The sequence below is a fragment of the Castor canadensis genome, chromosome X (genome assembly GCF_047511655.1).
Source record: "Castor canadensis chromosome X, mCasCan1.hap1v2, whole genome shotgun sequence".
Classification (NCBI taxonomy): Eukaryota; Metazoa; Chordata; class Mammalia; order Rodentia; family Castoridae; genus Castor; species Castor canadensis.
In genome coordinates, this window is record NC_133405.1 from 721,710 (window position 1) to 738,878 (window position 17,169).

At 38.9% G+C, this 17,169-nt stretch overlaps 1 protein-coding gene across 1 annotated transcript; it reads left to right on the top strand.

The window, feature by feature from the left end:
• Positions 1-5,682: 5,682 nt before the first annotated feature.
• Positions 5,683-6,527, top strand: Smim9 (small integral membrane protein 9). The gene is made up of 2 exons (XM_020152259.2): positions 5,683-5,824; positions 6,394-6,527. The coding sequence occupies exons 1-2, from the start codon at positions 5,683-5,685 to the stop codon at positions 6,525-6,527; spliced, it is 276 nt and encodes a 91-aa protein (XP_020007848.2).
• The last annotated feature ends 10,642 nt before the right edge of the window (positions 6,528-17,169 follow it).

Here is a 17,169-nt window from a genome sequence, read left to right on the forward strand (position 1 = left end):
TACAATTTTATGTCATAAATTTATCATTTATGGCTTTGGGTTTTATGACATGTTTAAGGTAGATTTTCTTATCCAAAGATTATAAAAAAGATTATAAAATACCCACTCATATTTTACTACAAAATACATCCTGTTTTGGAGCAGTTGGCACAGTGAGTGTCTGCGAGTATCTCATGATTCCTCTGATGAGCTCCCTGGACCCATGGTGGTGGAGTAATGTGTGCATCATGGATTAGAATTGGACAGAGTCGCTGGAAGGAGAGTGAATGATAGAATTACTTGTCACAGCTTTTATTGAAGACCTTGGATTTCCAGTTTGGGGACCATACAGTTTTTGCTTTAGCAACTTTACTTTCAGGATTATTAGGGTTTTTCAAAAAAAAAAAATCAGTGCCAGAATTTTGTCAACCTTTGAAAACCTTGGAAAAGGAAAGGACACTGATGAAGATGTTTCAGAAGAAAATAAAGAAAGGACACTTTCCACAGAATGCCATAAGACATAGTATTTTAATACTATGATTTTGAAAAAGAAAAGCAACATCAATCATTTCTTCTGCTTTGAAGTGAACTGTGACTTGCTTGAACATTTCACAGTTTTCACTCAAAAAACAAAAGCAGTTAGAAATACAAGTTTGAAATACAATTTAAGAACATTATGGTGGTTTAAACAATTCTTTGGAAAAATCTGGTGACAAGAAATATTTCAAGTCTGAGAAGAAAATTTATATTTCCCAAGACTTGTGTTATTGGAGCACTTAAGGGTATTTAAGATTATTTGAGGAAAAAGATTTCCCATTTGATATGTTTATATTTTTTTCTTAGTTTCACTGTGTGGAAAAACACATTTTACATAAATAGAAACTTTGCTCATTGTCGCCAAGAAATGTGTATTTTGGTGGTAATTCTTATAGTCCAAATTTTCCTCATATTTTTTAGATTATATAGCTAATAAAAATTACCTTGCTTTAATTATAGTTTTCTTTTCTCTACATATGATGTACAGGATATGCTACTGATTTACATCTATTGATTCCTGCAAATGCTGATTGCCTGTTTTGGTCCCTTGGTTTGTAACTTTTTTATTTGCCATGGGTTATACTTTTCAAATTAGATGATATGAATAAGTGTTGCTCTTAAATTTACTGGTGATTAAAAGTCTTTTTTGTTTCAAATTGAAGTTTACTGACAGAACCATTGAATTGAGCTATTACTGATAATTTAAAATTTTGGTCACTCATTCTGGATTTATTGTTAAATCTTGTCTTGAATTTTGGCGGGGAGGTCACATTCATGATTTTTATTTGTTGTGGAAAAGCTTTGGTATTTTGCATTTTAGAAATTCAAAGCTTAATTGATACAAAGTTTGCATTCTACCCAAAAAAAAAACACAACTTCTATTGTATGTTTTAACATATTTTTGTCCTACAGAAAGTTCTTCATCGATTTTATACTCAGTATATGCTTGATTTTTTTTTTTTTAATTTTTGGTGGGACTGGAGTTTGAACTCAGGACTTCACACTTACAAAACAGGTGCTTTACCTTGAGTCACACCTCCAGTCTTTTTTGCTCTGGTTATCTTTTTTCCTGTACATAAAATGTGTTTTATTATTTTTTCTTTTTTATTGTTGTTGTACTGGGGTTTACAAAAGTTCTTACAATATATCATATTTGAATATATCATAGTTGAATTCACCCTCTCTGTCATTCTTCTTTATCCCTCCTTCCTTCATACTGTGGTTATTTTAGAGATGGTGACTTGTGACTGTTTGCTTGGCTAGCCTTGAACCTCCATGCTCCTTTTTTTTTTTTTTTTTTTGGCAGCACTGGGGTTTGAACTCAGGGCCTCACACTTGCTGCTTGTTAGGCAGGCGCTCTTACTGCTTGAGCCACTCCACCAGGCATCACCTCTATCCTCCTGATCTCAGCCTCTCAAGTAGTTAGAATTATAGATGTGAGCCACAGGCAGTCAGCTATTCTTGATATTTTAAAATAAAAACATTTTCATGTTTTTAAAAAGACAAACTTCTTATTCTGTTGTTCTTGATCGATAATATTGTGTGCTATTTCACAGGAATTCAGCAAGATGGATCACATAGTCCTCATCTTACAGCAAGGGGAGGGTACAATGGAAGATTGCATTACCCAAAAGAAGGGGGGAAAACGCAGATACTCACAATGAATCATCCAATTATTACGTACAGGTGATTTCTGTAATATCCCTCTTTTTAGGTTCTCTCTTTGTGTAAATACATTAGACTTGCAGTAATCATAATGTGTAATAGTAATTTAAAGGTCTTTACTTTAGAATATTAAATATTCCACCATTGAAGCATTTAGATGTATAATTTGTGATGACTTAGAAAAAACATTTTAAGCACACAATACTTTTCTAAGTACTTCAGTATACATATATTCACATATGTATGGTTTTATTTTTGTTTAGTCTCTGATCCATATAGAATTATGCTTTGCAGTGCTGAGGATCAAACCCAGAGTCTCACACATAAAATCCAAGCAATCTACCACTGAGCAATACCCCTGCCTCATTTATCTTTTTGCATAGTGGCAAAGGGCTCTCAGTTCAGTGTAGTCAAAGGAAGAGCTAATTGTTTCATCATTATTTCAATCTCTTTTAGATGTGTTAAAGAAATGCCAGGGTATCTATTAAAGTTCCATATACACACTATTGTAAGTGCAGCAAATACCATGTAGCAAATAAAATATCTTGGAATTCTTCAAACCTAAGAGGGTACAACTACTGTAGGAGTGGGTGTTAGTATCAATACAAATGTGTATGCATAGACAGAAAAAGATGTCTGTGTGCTTAACTATTAAACAAAAAAGCCTGGGTGAAGGTTAAATGTGGTTGATGATGCCATAGTGATGGGATTCTATCTGGAACTTCAAAGACCTAAGGAGAGTACTCTGGCAGACTTCATCTGAAGACTCACCATCACTCATGTCCAACTCTGTGAGTTCTTTGGATACCCTGGTGCTCAGTTAATTTTCAGGTAAGTAGCTTCCTACCAGCTATGGCCTCTTTAAGCTCTATCAAACATTAAATGAATGTATCAGTTATAAATGTCTTAAGTAATAATAAGCCCAAAATATTGTTCCCAATGAGCTGGCGGGTCCTTTTGCTCTACACAGATGGAAATTATGAGTAGGCAACCAGTACCTCTTCTAGTGTTCGTAGTCCTAGGACCTTAAGTGTCAGAGATGTATGGGCTAGCCTGAGAGACTCAGACGGGTGTGGCCCTGAGAACTAGAAATATATAGATCCAAGCCTTTGAAGCCAGGGCCTTACAGCTCTAGGTGCTCAGGTTAGAGGCTTAATGCTCTGGGTTCTGATGGCCAGCAGCCTGGCACTTGGCAGCTAGAGAAATTCTCGGCTCTAAGCAGTAGCCTAGCAACAGGGGTAGTGGGCAGCCTCAGCACCAGCTAGTGCTAGGGCTCCTAGGCCTTGGAGTCAGGACCCTTGCTCTTCATAGCTGTGGGCGTTGACCCTCTCAGCCTTCAAGGCCAGGCAGCTCCCAGGGCCTATCCACTGCTACCGCCACTGCCACAGCCCCTCTGCCTCTGCTGCTCCTTTTGTGTTACCTCGGCCCACTCTCCTTACGACAAAAATCACAAGTAGGCAAGAATAGAACATTCGGGAGAAACCTTTATTGGGCCTGATGTTGCAACACCAAGGAGGTGTACAGGAAGGTATCTCCCTCCTGACCTGAAAAGTGGACTGTGGGGGAGGGGAGAATAAAGGACAGCGGGGGGAGGGGGAATTCCAGGATGATATATTTGATGCATAAGAACTTGTGTAAATGCCACAATGAACCCCACCCAGCGCAACAATAAGAAAAGAGAGAAAAGTGGGCTGAGCAGCCTGATTACATAGCCAGGAGATGTGTGTGACATCCACCAATCACTGGCTCCCTGCTAAGTTATTAAGGAGATATTCCGCCTTCCATCTTGAGTGGCAGCAGCTGCCTTCCAATGACAGTGCAGGTTGTCTAGAACAGTTGTCTCTGAGTAGAGGCCAGAACGGGGTTCAGGGCTTCAGTTGCAGTGGTTCTTGAACCTGGAGTGTTTTCAGAATGACAGTAAAGTGTCCGGAGAAGGGGGTGCTCAATTGACAGTTCACCATTCCAGGCTGCCAGACATAAGGGGAGGGTCTAACCTCTGTCATTTAAAAGCCTGAATGGCCTGCTCCAGGTGATTTTGCTCATTCACGGAAAAAAACATAGGGTGCTTACAGTAAAGACTTAAAGAGAGCTCAACACAAAACTAAGAATCTCAACAGGACTTAACAGTGCTTAATAAAGCAATGCTTTGTAGTGCTTAACCCATACCCTAGTGCTGTAAGGAGAGTCAGGTGTCCATTTATTCTAATATAATGACTCTAACAGGGGTTAATCTGTAACCCTTATTCTTGTTACAAGCAGTCAAGCGGGCAGCAAAAAACAGGTATCAATTTAATGACTTGAAATTGTTAGAATCAGAGTATACATCATTTTCTTGGCCTTTTCCTCAAAGACATTGCCTCATGATCACAAGATAGCTAGACCAACTTCAGGCAACACTTCTTAAAAGTGTTTAAGGCAGCCTGAATGGGAAATGGTAGGACGACCTCTTCTATTGAGGGCAACCAAAAGCCTTCTCAAAGGCTACTAACCAGATTTTTGTTATGTTTCTTTGTCAAGCACCATGTTACAAGCCTCACTACAGGAATGGCTTTTCCACCTTCTTTCAGTTGGATGTAGAAATGAAAAATGAAAAAAATCAATGACTTTTGGGTGATGAACATTATCTGGGAAAATTCATCATTCATTCAAAAATATTTATTAAGCAACTGAATATCCTATGTCTTAAGTACTGTTCAATAGCAAACAGAATAGACTAAAATCTCTGTACTCAGCTGGGCATCACGCATATCCCTGTTTTATTCCAGCACCAGTGAGGCTGAGGATTATGTTTTTGAGGTCAGTCTAGGCTGTATCTGTGCGTAGGCTCATGAAGCTTACATCACAGGACAGACATAAAATAAAATAAGGAAATATATTAGATTCTGATGAGGCACTAGCAAGTGAAAAGTCCCCAAAGTAAGAACATGCCAAGCATATTCAAGAGGAAAAAGCCTGAGTCAGTGATCAACAGAACAGCAGGATGTTACCTAATACTTGCAAGATCTCTTTGCTCAGTGGAGAAAATGTTGAAGGGAAGCAAGGACAGAGATAATGGCGGATAGCAGTGGAGGTAGTGTGAAGTGACAGGATTCAGCATACATTTTGTAGATTAAGGCTGACAGGATTTTTCTGATGGATGAAGTGTAGAAGTGAAAAAAGAATACAGATGATGCAATGCAATTTGGCCTGAACAGCTGAAAGAATTTCTACTAATTGAGTTGGGCAAAAACATTTTAAGGCACCTGACTTGATAGAACATGGTAAAGTTTTGTTTTGGTGTTTCTTTTTGTTTTGTTTTGTTGGAGGTGGGGATACACTTTGCTCTGGACACTCACCATGATCAGGGTTCACCCATATAAATCAGGGAATTATCCTGGTGTTTGTGAAGGCAAGAAGCTTTTTTGCAATAAGACCTAAACAACCATTTTCGAACTTTTCAGACAAAACTGTTGTGGAAAGAGGTAAGGACAAAGAAGTCTCCCCTTGGCAGAATAAGAGTCCATGGAACCTCAAAAGCAGTTGAGCATTGGATTTCTGCTGGGCTCTTTGACTTGCTTCTTGTTGGAGACGGTAGCTTCCCCACCTTCACCTTTATCAGCCTTAAGAATGCAAGAAGAAGCAGAATTGAAATCCCACTCAAGGGGCATGTTTGCTGTTAGGATGAATGCTCCTATTTTTGTAAGACATAAAATTTATGTCTCAGGTGAGGAGAAATACACCTGCTGCTCAGACCCATTCTGGAATTCTGGAAAGGGTTGTGCTAGTGAGTGTGAACCCTTTCAACCACATGCAGCAGACAGCTTTGTTTTTCCTTACCACTTTCCTTGGGGTAAAATCACACTATCCTCTCCTCCCACCCACATTTCCTAAAGGAAAGACCTAATATCTCCAGAGTCTTACTTTGATCAGTAGACTTTCCCCAAACTTCTTTTTCCTAGTTGCCCTGGTACCTACCTTCTCTGCTCCCGGGACATTAAGTCCCCTCAGCCTTCTGTGGAACTCCCAGACATACTCTAGGTAACAACACTTCAGTTAAGATTTTCTTAACAGTTCATACTCCTCTTTCAAAAGTACCCCATAAACTCAAAATAACCCTTTAGATATCTGGGGCAGAGATTATTTTTCCTATTTGACTTATGAGGAGGGAAACTGATATCCATCTGAGGATATTCATTTAAAATAATGTAGATTCCTTGATCATTTTAGAGGCAGGAAACCAGGGATCTTGGATGACCAACTTCAGAGCCTACTTGTGGGATCTCATCAAGAGCTCCATGCCTCCAGCAGCCATTTTGGCTTTTCTTATCGCCATAGCACTAATGGGGACCCTCTGCTGTCTCACGTAAGCTATTGTGGGATGAGGAGGGGGAGGAGAGAAGAAATGTGAGGAGTCAGGGCACAGAAATGCTTTTTGTTTATAACCTACCCATCCATTACCAATAGCCAGTGTTTGCAACTGAACTTTTCGTTTCTTAACTTCATTAGCTCCTAATTTTTCTTTCCTTTGGCTCAGGAACTACATGTGGAAAATATATAATTAACTGTGTTCTCAACTGCCTGAAAATATTTATCTACATAAATCAATTGAAGCTGAAGAGATTCTTGAGGAAAACTAGTTAAACTAAATTTTGCTAATTCACAATCAGTGTTTACCAAGCAATGATACTTACCTGTATCTCTGTCTTCCTTGGTGGAAAGACAGAGAAATAAGATAAATAATTACAGATTGGTAGATCAGTGCTATGGTAGGTGACAGAGTCCAGGGTGTGAGTGGGGGGACTGTCAAAGTGACTAAGGGTATTAGAAGAGATGATGGCCACTTTGCAAGAACAGTGGATGGGAATAGATAGCAGGAATGTGGGGTCCTGCATGATTTAAAAGACCAAATTGCTTCTAAATTTACTGATTAGAAGTCAGCTAAGCTTTTGAGAGAAACTTATTGCCAAAGAAACCACGGGCTAGAATTAAATGAGCTATCAGTTGTAAACAGGATCCAGACCTTCAACCGTCCATGAGATTACCACTTTTGAAGGCTCCTAAACAAAAGCATGGTCACCAACTCTTGCTTCAGGTGAACTGAATAATGTTCCCAGATGGTGATCAATGGGCCAGGGAGCTCCTCCTACAGAGCAGAATTTGGGCCTAATCAAAGTCTGCCCAGCAGGATCCTAGGATTCCTACAGAGCAATGACTGCTGTGTGTGTCCATTCTTCCTCTTTCCAAAGAGCATGTTCATGGTAGCGATCCTCTTCTGTTCCATCATCATTGTGGGGTGTGGAGATCAGGGGCAGATTACTTGTTTTAGTTCATAGGTCACTGAATTAAGCAGAGCCACTCCCAGACTTGAGAGAACCAAGCATCATCTAGATACTCTGGACTTTGACATGGACACAGTGATGAAAGGGATTTTAGCCTTGGGTAGAGGGTGTGCCATAAGTCAAATTGTTCTTGAAGCAGATAGGGAGACAGAGGTTGGGTGTTCAGGGTATTATTGGATATCAATGCCTGTGGAAGGCAGGCGGAAGAAGGAAGAAGTTGAACTACCTTGAAGAAACCAGAAAGCCTTGGTTGACCCCATCAGATTGGTCCCATGTTAGCCTAAAGAAGTGTACCTCTGTAACCCCACTTTGATCAGTTATTGAACATTAGCAACCCTCTGCAACTGAGGCAAACCCTGAAAGAGGATCCTTAATGACAGCGCTCTGAACAGCTAGGCAAGCAAGTTCTTTCTCAAGTAGGAGTCTTGTATGAAAGGAAAAGTAAAACAGATACGAAGAAACAGACATGAAAACTGACAGAAACTGATTGTATGTTCACCAATCTTCTTTCTTCTTCCCAAGAAAAATGTGAAAGGCAAAAAAAACAAACCATCACAGAAATGAGGAAGCACAAAGGAGGAGAGACATTGGTACACATATAAAGAAGATGAGAAAACAGTATTTAAAAGCAAGCAGTATTACATAGAGATATAAAGAGTTTAGTGAAAGTAAGATTAGAGGAAAAATTACAGATGTAAGAGGCACTTAATTGATTTCTTTGATGAAGACAACCGAAATAATCCAACAGAAAAGAGTGCTTATGTGTTTTGAATGCTGCAGAAATAAAAGAAGACTTTAGTATAATGTCATAAAGGGCACTTAGCACTGGGTATATAGCAGATTTTTAATTAATTGATTTTAATGAACACATTTCACAGTGAGGAATGTAAACAGCCTCTCTGTGCCTCCTTCTATACTCACCTATTTGCTATCAGCTGCAGCTGTGATGAAGGCTTAGGTCATCTCCCAGCACTCTGGAAGCAGAGGTGACCATCGGAAGAACTCACCAGTGCTAACAAGCAAAGAAAAAAACATGACAAGTAATTTAGTGTGCTTTGTGATGAAAAATGGAGACAACATAAATACCCATCTGTTTGGAGCTGGCTAGATAGAGCATGGTGTATTCATATTATGGGTACTAGACACCAAAATACTGGTGTAGAAGGATAATTGTGTGGAAGCATATTTTGACATGTAGTTGAGTGGAAAAGACATTATAATGGAGAATATACAGTTTAATCCAAATTGTAATTAAAACTAAACATATAGGGGATATGCCTCTCAGAATCTAATCAACATTTTAGACCTTGAGATAGTGAATGGATTGTTTTAATTATTGTTATTATTATTTATTTTCATTTTGTCTATCTGTACTTTCTGATCTTTTTATAACAAACTCTATTGTTTCATTAGTACATTTTAAAAAGATACATTAAAAACAAAAGAAGAAAATTTATCTGACCATACTCTACCACTACTTCTTATCCAACGTTGGAACGGCTGATGGAATTGCATACTAACACTGAGTGGACCAGGACAGTGTATAAGAACACAAACTTAGTTCAGTCTTCATGCTTTTTTCTTCCTTTCTCAGCATTCTCATAGGTGAACCAGTCCGTTGAAGAACTAGACTCAATAGAGCAAGTGCAGCAGTTAGCTTGTCAGATTCCCAGAGCTGGAGAAGGTACTGTTTGCTTCAAATGAGGTTAAAATTAAACTGTTTTCCACCTTAACTTATCTTTGCCTTCATTTTTCCTTCAAAAGATGCCATTGAAAAATGTGAATAGTCTCGGTACTGTTTTCATTATAAAAGTAATATTTATTGTGATATTTCAGAAAATACAGAAAAAAGAAAAAATATTCATAAAAATATTCATTATCCTAGCACCTACAAGTAAATCTATTAATGCCTTGCTGTATCTCATTTCAATCTACCTTTGATAGGCTAATATAAACCTCCACAAGAGATAAAATAGGCAGCATTTCCCAAACGTACTGATTTTTTAACATAGTATGAGATGTCATTTAAGTTTTTTTTTTTTTTGGCAGTACTGGGGTTTGAACTCAGGGCCTCACACTTGCTGGCGGGTGCTCTACCACTTGAGCCCCTCCACCAGCCCTGGATGTGTTAACCTACTTGATCATGAAAATCATCTCACAATATATATCATTCATCACATTGCACTCTTTAATATATATACATAATTTTTATTTGTTTCTATACCTCAATAAAGCTGAAAACTTTTTTAAAAGGCTAAGGAGTGGTCAGTTAGGCTGGAAGCTAGGTAGACCCAACAGAGGTTTAAGGTACTGTTGCCACTTAGAAGCTACTGAGACCATTGCTCAAACCAAGAAGATGGGCTGCATTGGAAACTAACAAGGAACAAGACCAGGTGGACAAGAGACATTCCTGTGAACATTTGCTAGCTGAGGTGATGTGGTCACTTACTCCCTCCCATAGCAAAGTATAAAGTGTGCACCGTTTGTCCAATAACCCTAAATGTCATTTTGGTGTTTGTTGGTTGGTTGGTTTGAGACAAGGTCTTGATATTCCCATTGGTCTGGAATTTGCAATCCTCCTGCCTCAGCCACCCAAGTGCTGGGATTACAGACATGTACACAGTGCCCAGGGAGACTACCATTCTTATCAAACAATGTGTTCAATGACTGTTTAATTTATCAGGTTACACTAAGATTTTGTTAGAGTGATATTTGCTTAAGTTATTTCCCACTAACCAGTATTTAGGAGCTTGGGAGGGAAGTCGATAAGTTAAAATGAAACAAAAGAATTGCTTTTTATTTTTCCGCTACTGGGGCTTGAACTCAAGACCTACACCTTGAGCCACTCTACCAGCCCTGTTTTTGTGAAGGGTTTATTGAGATAGGGTCTCGTGAACTATTTGTCTGGGCTGGCCATCCTCATGATCTCTGCCTCCTGAATAGCTAGAATTGCAGGCATGAACCACCAGCATCCAGCTGAGAACTGCATTTTTTGAGACCATGTTAGTAGCAATTTGATGAACATCCGTACACACAGGTTTATAGTCTTTACATTCTAATACAAATTTTCTTAATATAAATTGCCAAACATGGAACTGTTGGGTTACAGACTATGATCATACTAAGGTTCTAAAATATTATTACAACTGGGTGTTGGTGACTCATATCTATAATCCTGGCTACTTGGGAGGCTGAGATCAAGAATCATAGTTTGTGGCCAGCCTGGGCAAAAAAAGTTCAAGAGACCCCATCTCAACCAATAGCTGGGCACAGTGGTACACACTTATCATTCCAAGCTACTTGGAAGGCTGAGATATGGAGGATCGAGGTTTCAGGCCAGCCCAGGTAATAAATGTTTGTGAAATCCCATCTCAATGGAAAAAAAAAAAGCTGAGTGCAATGGTGCAGATCTGTCATTCCAGCTCCGGGTGGGGCGGGGGAGGGTGGAATACATAGGAGGATCGAGGTCCAGGCAAGCCCTATCTTCAAAATAACCAGAGCAAAAAGGGCTTGCAGAGTGGCTCAGATAGTACAGTGCATGCCTAGCAAGTGCAAGGCCCTAAGTTCAAAACCCCAGTACCTCCAAAAAATAAAAATAAGGTATTATTCTACATAATGGGTCTACCTACTAATTTACACTTCCACTTGAGACGAGGTTCACACTGTTGCCCCTGCTGGCTCCAAACTCCTGAGTATTTTGGGGTTACAAGCACACGCCAAAGTGCCTGACATTGTTGGTTTTAAAAATATTTTTTGCTACTTATGTTTGGTATTGTATTCTTTAGTTGTGATTTTTTTTTTTTGATGGTACTGCGGATGTGAACTCGAGGCCTCTTGTGCTCTGTGTGTGTGTGCCATGTTTTTTTTTAGTGATTTTGTACTTAAAATTTTTTTGTCATATTATTATTGTACTGGGGGTACACTGTGACATTTACAAAAGTTTGCCCCCTCCATTATTCTCCTTTATCCCCCTACCCTCCTTCTTAGACTGGTTTCCACAGGTCTTATTTTTCCATTTTCATTTTTTTAATTCTTAAAGTATCACTCTGCTTGGTGCCTCTGAATTTTTAATCTTCTTTATTAAACTAGTGCATATAAGTTATGCAAAATAATGGGTTTCATTATGACATGTCCTTTCTCCCCCTAAATTCCACATATGAGAGAAAACACATGGTATTTGTTTTTCTGAGTCTGGGTTATTTCACTTAACATGATGATCTCCAGTTCCATCCATTTTCCTGCAAATGAATAAAACTCCATTGTATAAATATACCACATTTTCTTTATCCATTCATATCTGTTGATGGACACCTAGGCTGATTCCATAATTTGACTATTGTGAATAGCACTGCTATAAACATGTATATAAGTAACTCCATAGTAAACTGACCTTGATTCTTTTCATTATATACCCAAAAGTGGTATGGCTGGGTCATATGAGAGTTCTAGTTTTACTTTTTTGAGGACGTCCATACTGATTTCCACAGTGGATGGAATAATTTGCATTCCCATCAATACTATTGTGAGGGTTCCTTCCCCCCCCCCCCCGACCGCCCGGCATTGGTTTTTTTTTTCCTTCACTTCTCTCTCTCTCTCTCTCTCTCTCTCTCTCTCTGTCCTCCCCCCCCCATGGCACTGGGGCTCCAACAGGGCCTCATGTTTGCTAGGCAGGCTGTCTACCACTTGAGCCACTGTGCTGGTCCTTTTTGTGTTGAGGACGTGAACTATTTGCCCCAGCTGGCCTTGAACCAAGATTCTCTTGATCTCTGCATCTCAAGTAGCTAGGATCACAGGTGTTTCTTTTCTTGATGATAGCTATTCTGACTGGAGTGAGATGGAATCTCCATGTAGTTTTGATTTGCATTTCCCTGAGGGCTAAAGATATTGAGCAGTTTTTCATATGTTTATTGGACATTTGTACTTCTTCATTTGAAAGAGCCTGTGCAGTTCAATTGCCCATTTGTTGATTGGATTGTTCTTCTGGTTTTAATTTTTTTAATTCTTTATATATTTTAGATATTAATTCTCTGTTGAATAAATAGCAAAGATTTTGTCCTATTCTGTCTCTTCACTCTATTGCTTCCTATCCTGTGTGCCAAAATCAACTCAAAGTTGATGCAAGACCTTCGTGTAAGAGCTGAACCTTTGAAACTACTAGAGGAAAACATAGGGGAACACTTCAAGATGTAGGTAACGACTTTCTGAATAGGGGTCCAAGAGCTCAAATTAATCTTCCTTCTCCCCCTTCACATCACCAGCCCTTCCTCACTCCCCAAAGTAACCCCTACTCTGTCTTCTAACACTATAACCTTGTCTCCTTTAGCAATATATAAAAATTAAGTCACACGCACAAATTCTTCTGTAACTTTCTTTTACTCACATTATGTTTTGAGATTCATACGTGTTTATGTTTGTTGTTACAGTTAGTCCATTTTCACTCACTCTGTGTAATGTCCTGTTGTCTGAAAAGTACTCTCCTGTTTAGACTGTCAACTGCAGAACATGTTGTATTATTTCTGAGTTTTATCTACTCTAAATAAAGCCTTTACCAATATTCTTGCACATGTCTTGTAGTGCACATGTGCACATTTCTGTTAGGAACCATGATTAATAGCTGGTCAAAGACTGTTTTACGATACAATGTGAGATTCCAAAGCCGTCACACCAATTAAACTCCTGCCAGTAGTATTTTTTTGTCAATCCCAAGGAGGAGATACTATATCCTATTGTTTTCTTTCTTTTTTTTTTTTTTGAGGTACTGGGGTTTGAATTCAGAGCCTCATACTTGCTAGGCAGGTGTTCCACCACTTGAGCTGCTCTGCCAGCCCTGTTTTTGCTTTTAGTTATTTTCCAGATAGGATCTTGAACTTTTTGCCCAGACTACCTCAACCACGATACTCCTACCTTGGCCTCTTATGCAGCTAGGATGACAGCTGCATACCACCATGCTTAGTTGTTTGTTGAGATGGGGTCTCAGTAACTTTTTGCTTGGGCTGGCCTCAAAGTGCGATCCTTTTGATCTCCACCTCCCAAGTAGCTGGGATTATAGATGTGAGCCACCACACTGGCTATATCCTATTGTTACCTTATTTTGTATTTCCCTTAATAACTAATGAGATTGAAGATCTTTTCATGTACTTATTGATCATTTGCCTTTCTTCTCTACAATCCTTGTTGATGGATTTTGCCTAGTTTTCAAATTAGCAGTTTTGTTTATTCCTTATTGATCAGTAGAAATTCCTTATATACTCTGTATACTAATCTTTTGCAGGCTGTATATATGGAAAATACTTTGTCCCAGTTTGAAGACTGTATTTTTACTCTTTTTTTTTTGGTGGCACTGGGGTTTGAACTCAGGGCTTCCTGGTTGTAAAGCAGGTACTCTGCCACTTGAGCCACTCCACCAGCCTGGTTTCACTCTTGATCTATGTTATAGTTTGATGAGTGAAAGTACTTATTTTAATGTGGTGAAATTTGACAATCATTTTCCTCTATGTTAGCGTTTTTGTGTCTAAGAAATTCTTTTCTACCCTGAAATCATAAAGGAATTATACTACATTGTCTTCTGAAAGTTTTATAGGTTCGCCTTTCACATTTAAGTTCTTAAGCTACTTGGAATTGAATTTTGGATATGAGTCCAATTTCATTTCTTTCATATTACAAAAAGCTGTAAGTTTTCACACATGAACTTTGAACTGAACTTTTGTTCCTAAAGGCCATTCCAGGAATTGAGAAAACCAAATAGTTGCCATAAATTCCAAGAAGCAACAAATTCCAAGGAGCAAAACCAGATTCTGAACAACGTCTACCTTGACCTGGAGCCCAGCCAACCATAAAAAGGCACAGGACAAGCTTCGAGAGCACCCATCCTCTGAGTCAGCCTCCAGTACTTTTCCACTCAGAGTTGCCTCAGGAAAATTTTGCTCAAGGAATCCCTGTGTCTTCAGTTCTTCTGACTATGGTAGTTTGGAGAAAGTGCTTACTTCACCTATAACTAGTCTCAGTTTCCATTTTAATGACATGGTCTTGTGATCTGGAAGACAGGTCCCCCTACTTTGTTGTAGAGTACTTTCTGCTATTTTTGCTCTTTACAACTTGACACATTTTTTAAATTAGACGGGCAAGTACGTATTGTGATTTTTACCAGAACTGCATTGACTCTATAAGACAATTTCGAGACAAGTGACATCTTGAAGAAATGGAGTCTTCTAATTCATGAACATGATTTATCGCCTCATTTTTAGTTCTTTTAAAATTTATTCCTGTAAAGTTTTATAATTATCTTAATAATACCACACATGTATAGTTCATTCATGTTGATATATTTGATAGTTTTAGATGTCACAATGAAATGGTATATTTTAAAGTTATATTTTCTTTTTCTGTTTCTTAAATTATTTCTATTATCTTATTATTTTTGTACTGGAGTGCATTGTGACATTTACAAAAGTTCTTACAATTTGTCTTAGTTAGATCCATCCCCTTCATTAGTCTCCTTCATGCCTCCTCCTCCATTCTTGGGACAGTTTTAACAAGTGTCATTTAGTTATATTTTCTGTGTGTTGTCGGGTCGGTGTATAGAAATGCAGCTGATTTCTGTATAATGACTGTAGCTAGCAATCTTCATAATAGCACTTATTAATTTTAATATAAGAATCTATTATTGAAGAATTTGTCTGTAGATATTTCACCATTTTACATAGGCCATACTGTATCTGTAGATAATTTGTTTGGTTTTTCTTTCTTCGGTGGTACCCAGCGTCTCAGGCTAGGCAAGCACTCTACCATTTGAGCCACATTTGCAGCTCTTTTCCATTAGGGACCTCAGACCTCTGTACTCCCACTGTGTCTGCCATGTCGGTGGGCCCACAGCCATGTATAATTGCACCCAGTTTATTTGTCAAGATAGAAGCTCGATAACTTTTTGCCCAGGATGCCCTCAAACTGAACTGTGTTATCCTTCTAATCTCCACCTCCCAAGAAACTGGAATTACACATGTGAGCTACCACAACCCTGGCCTGGCCCTGCCCAGAGCACTCTACCACTTGAGCTGCTCCACCAGCCCATTTGTGTGTGTGTGTGTGTGTGTGTGTGTGTGTGAGTCTTTTTGTGTGGGGTGGCCTGGAACTATGATCCTCCTGGTCTCTGCCTCCTGAGTAGTTAGGTTGCTGGTATGAGTCACCAGCAACCAGCCTTGTCCAAAAAAAATTTTTTTTGCGGGGCCAGGATTTGAACTCAGAGCTTCATGCTTCCAAAGCAGGCACTCTAACACTTGAGCCACATCTCCACTCCATTTTGCTTTGGTTATTTTGGAGATTGGGGGGGGGGTCTCACGAACTATTTGCCTGGGCTAGGCTGGACCTTGATCCTCAGCCTCCTAAGTAGCTAAAATTACAGGTGTGTCCACCAGCACCCATCAAAATCTTATAGGAAACGTGTTCAGCTTTTTATCACCAAGTATATCTGTTATAGACTGTTAAGTAAGTTTTAAAAATCAAGTTAAGCTAAGTTTAAACCCCATTACCATCACCACCACCCCCAAAAAAGAATAAAGTCAAGTCAAGGGTGTTTCCTTCTACATCTAGTTTGTTAGACGTTTCTTTTTCAAGCATGAGATGTTTAATTATGTCTGCTGAGATAATATAAGTTTTCCCATTAACATGATAAATCGGTTCACAATTTTTCTAATTTTAAAACTATCTTGAACTCTAGTATCTGGAAAAAAATTAGTCTAATTTGGTTATCAGTGGTTCCTACTAGATCTCACTGGTGAAACCTTGTGTCTTTGCTTGCTTGTTTATTTATTACAGTGAGCTGCACATTTTCTTAGCAAATATAAATGAAGATTCCTCCCTAAAACAGTTAAATGATTCACTTAGGGTTTGTCAGGTCACACAGATAGTGTAAGAAGGGTCGTATGTGTTTCTCCATTATTAAATATTTATTCATGTCTTTTGCCCACTTCTCTACTGGATTATGTTTCTTATTAATTTATAGTCTTTTTTTTTTTGATAGGGCTGGGGTTTGAACTCAGGGCTTCAGGCTTGCAAAGCAGGCACTCTACCGCTTGAGTCACACCCCCAGTCCATTGTCCTCTGGTTATTTTTGAGGTGGGGTCTTGTGAAGTATTTGTCCAGGATGGCCTCAAACTGTGATCCTCCCAGTGTCAGCCTCCCAAGTAGCTAGATTTACAGGCGTGAGCCACCAGCGTCTGGAATTCATACTGTTTTTATACAGCATGAATAGGACTCCTTTGCCACTTGTGTGTACTGACAATATTTTCTCTACATGTACATTGTAGGTTTTGTTCTTTATGGTGTCTTGTGAGAAATAAAAGTTCTTAATAAGTCGGACTTATCCCTATTCTATTTTATAGTCAATCATTTATCTGCATTGCTTAAGAAATCTTTATTGTGAAGTATAGAAGTTCTTTATGTTTTTTGTCAAGAGCTTTAAAGAGCGGAGGAGGGGGATGAAGGAGAATGATGGAGGGGGGATGAACCTAGCTGAGATCTACTGGAAGCACTTTTGTTAATGTCACAGTGTACCCCGGGCCCAACTATGGCGGGGTAATAAATAAAGTCCTTACTCTATGTGGGATAGATTATTTTGCACACCTCATGTTTTCCAACTCCAGCTTCAGTTAATGAAAAATCCTTCCTTAGTAGG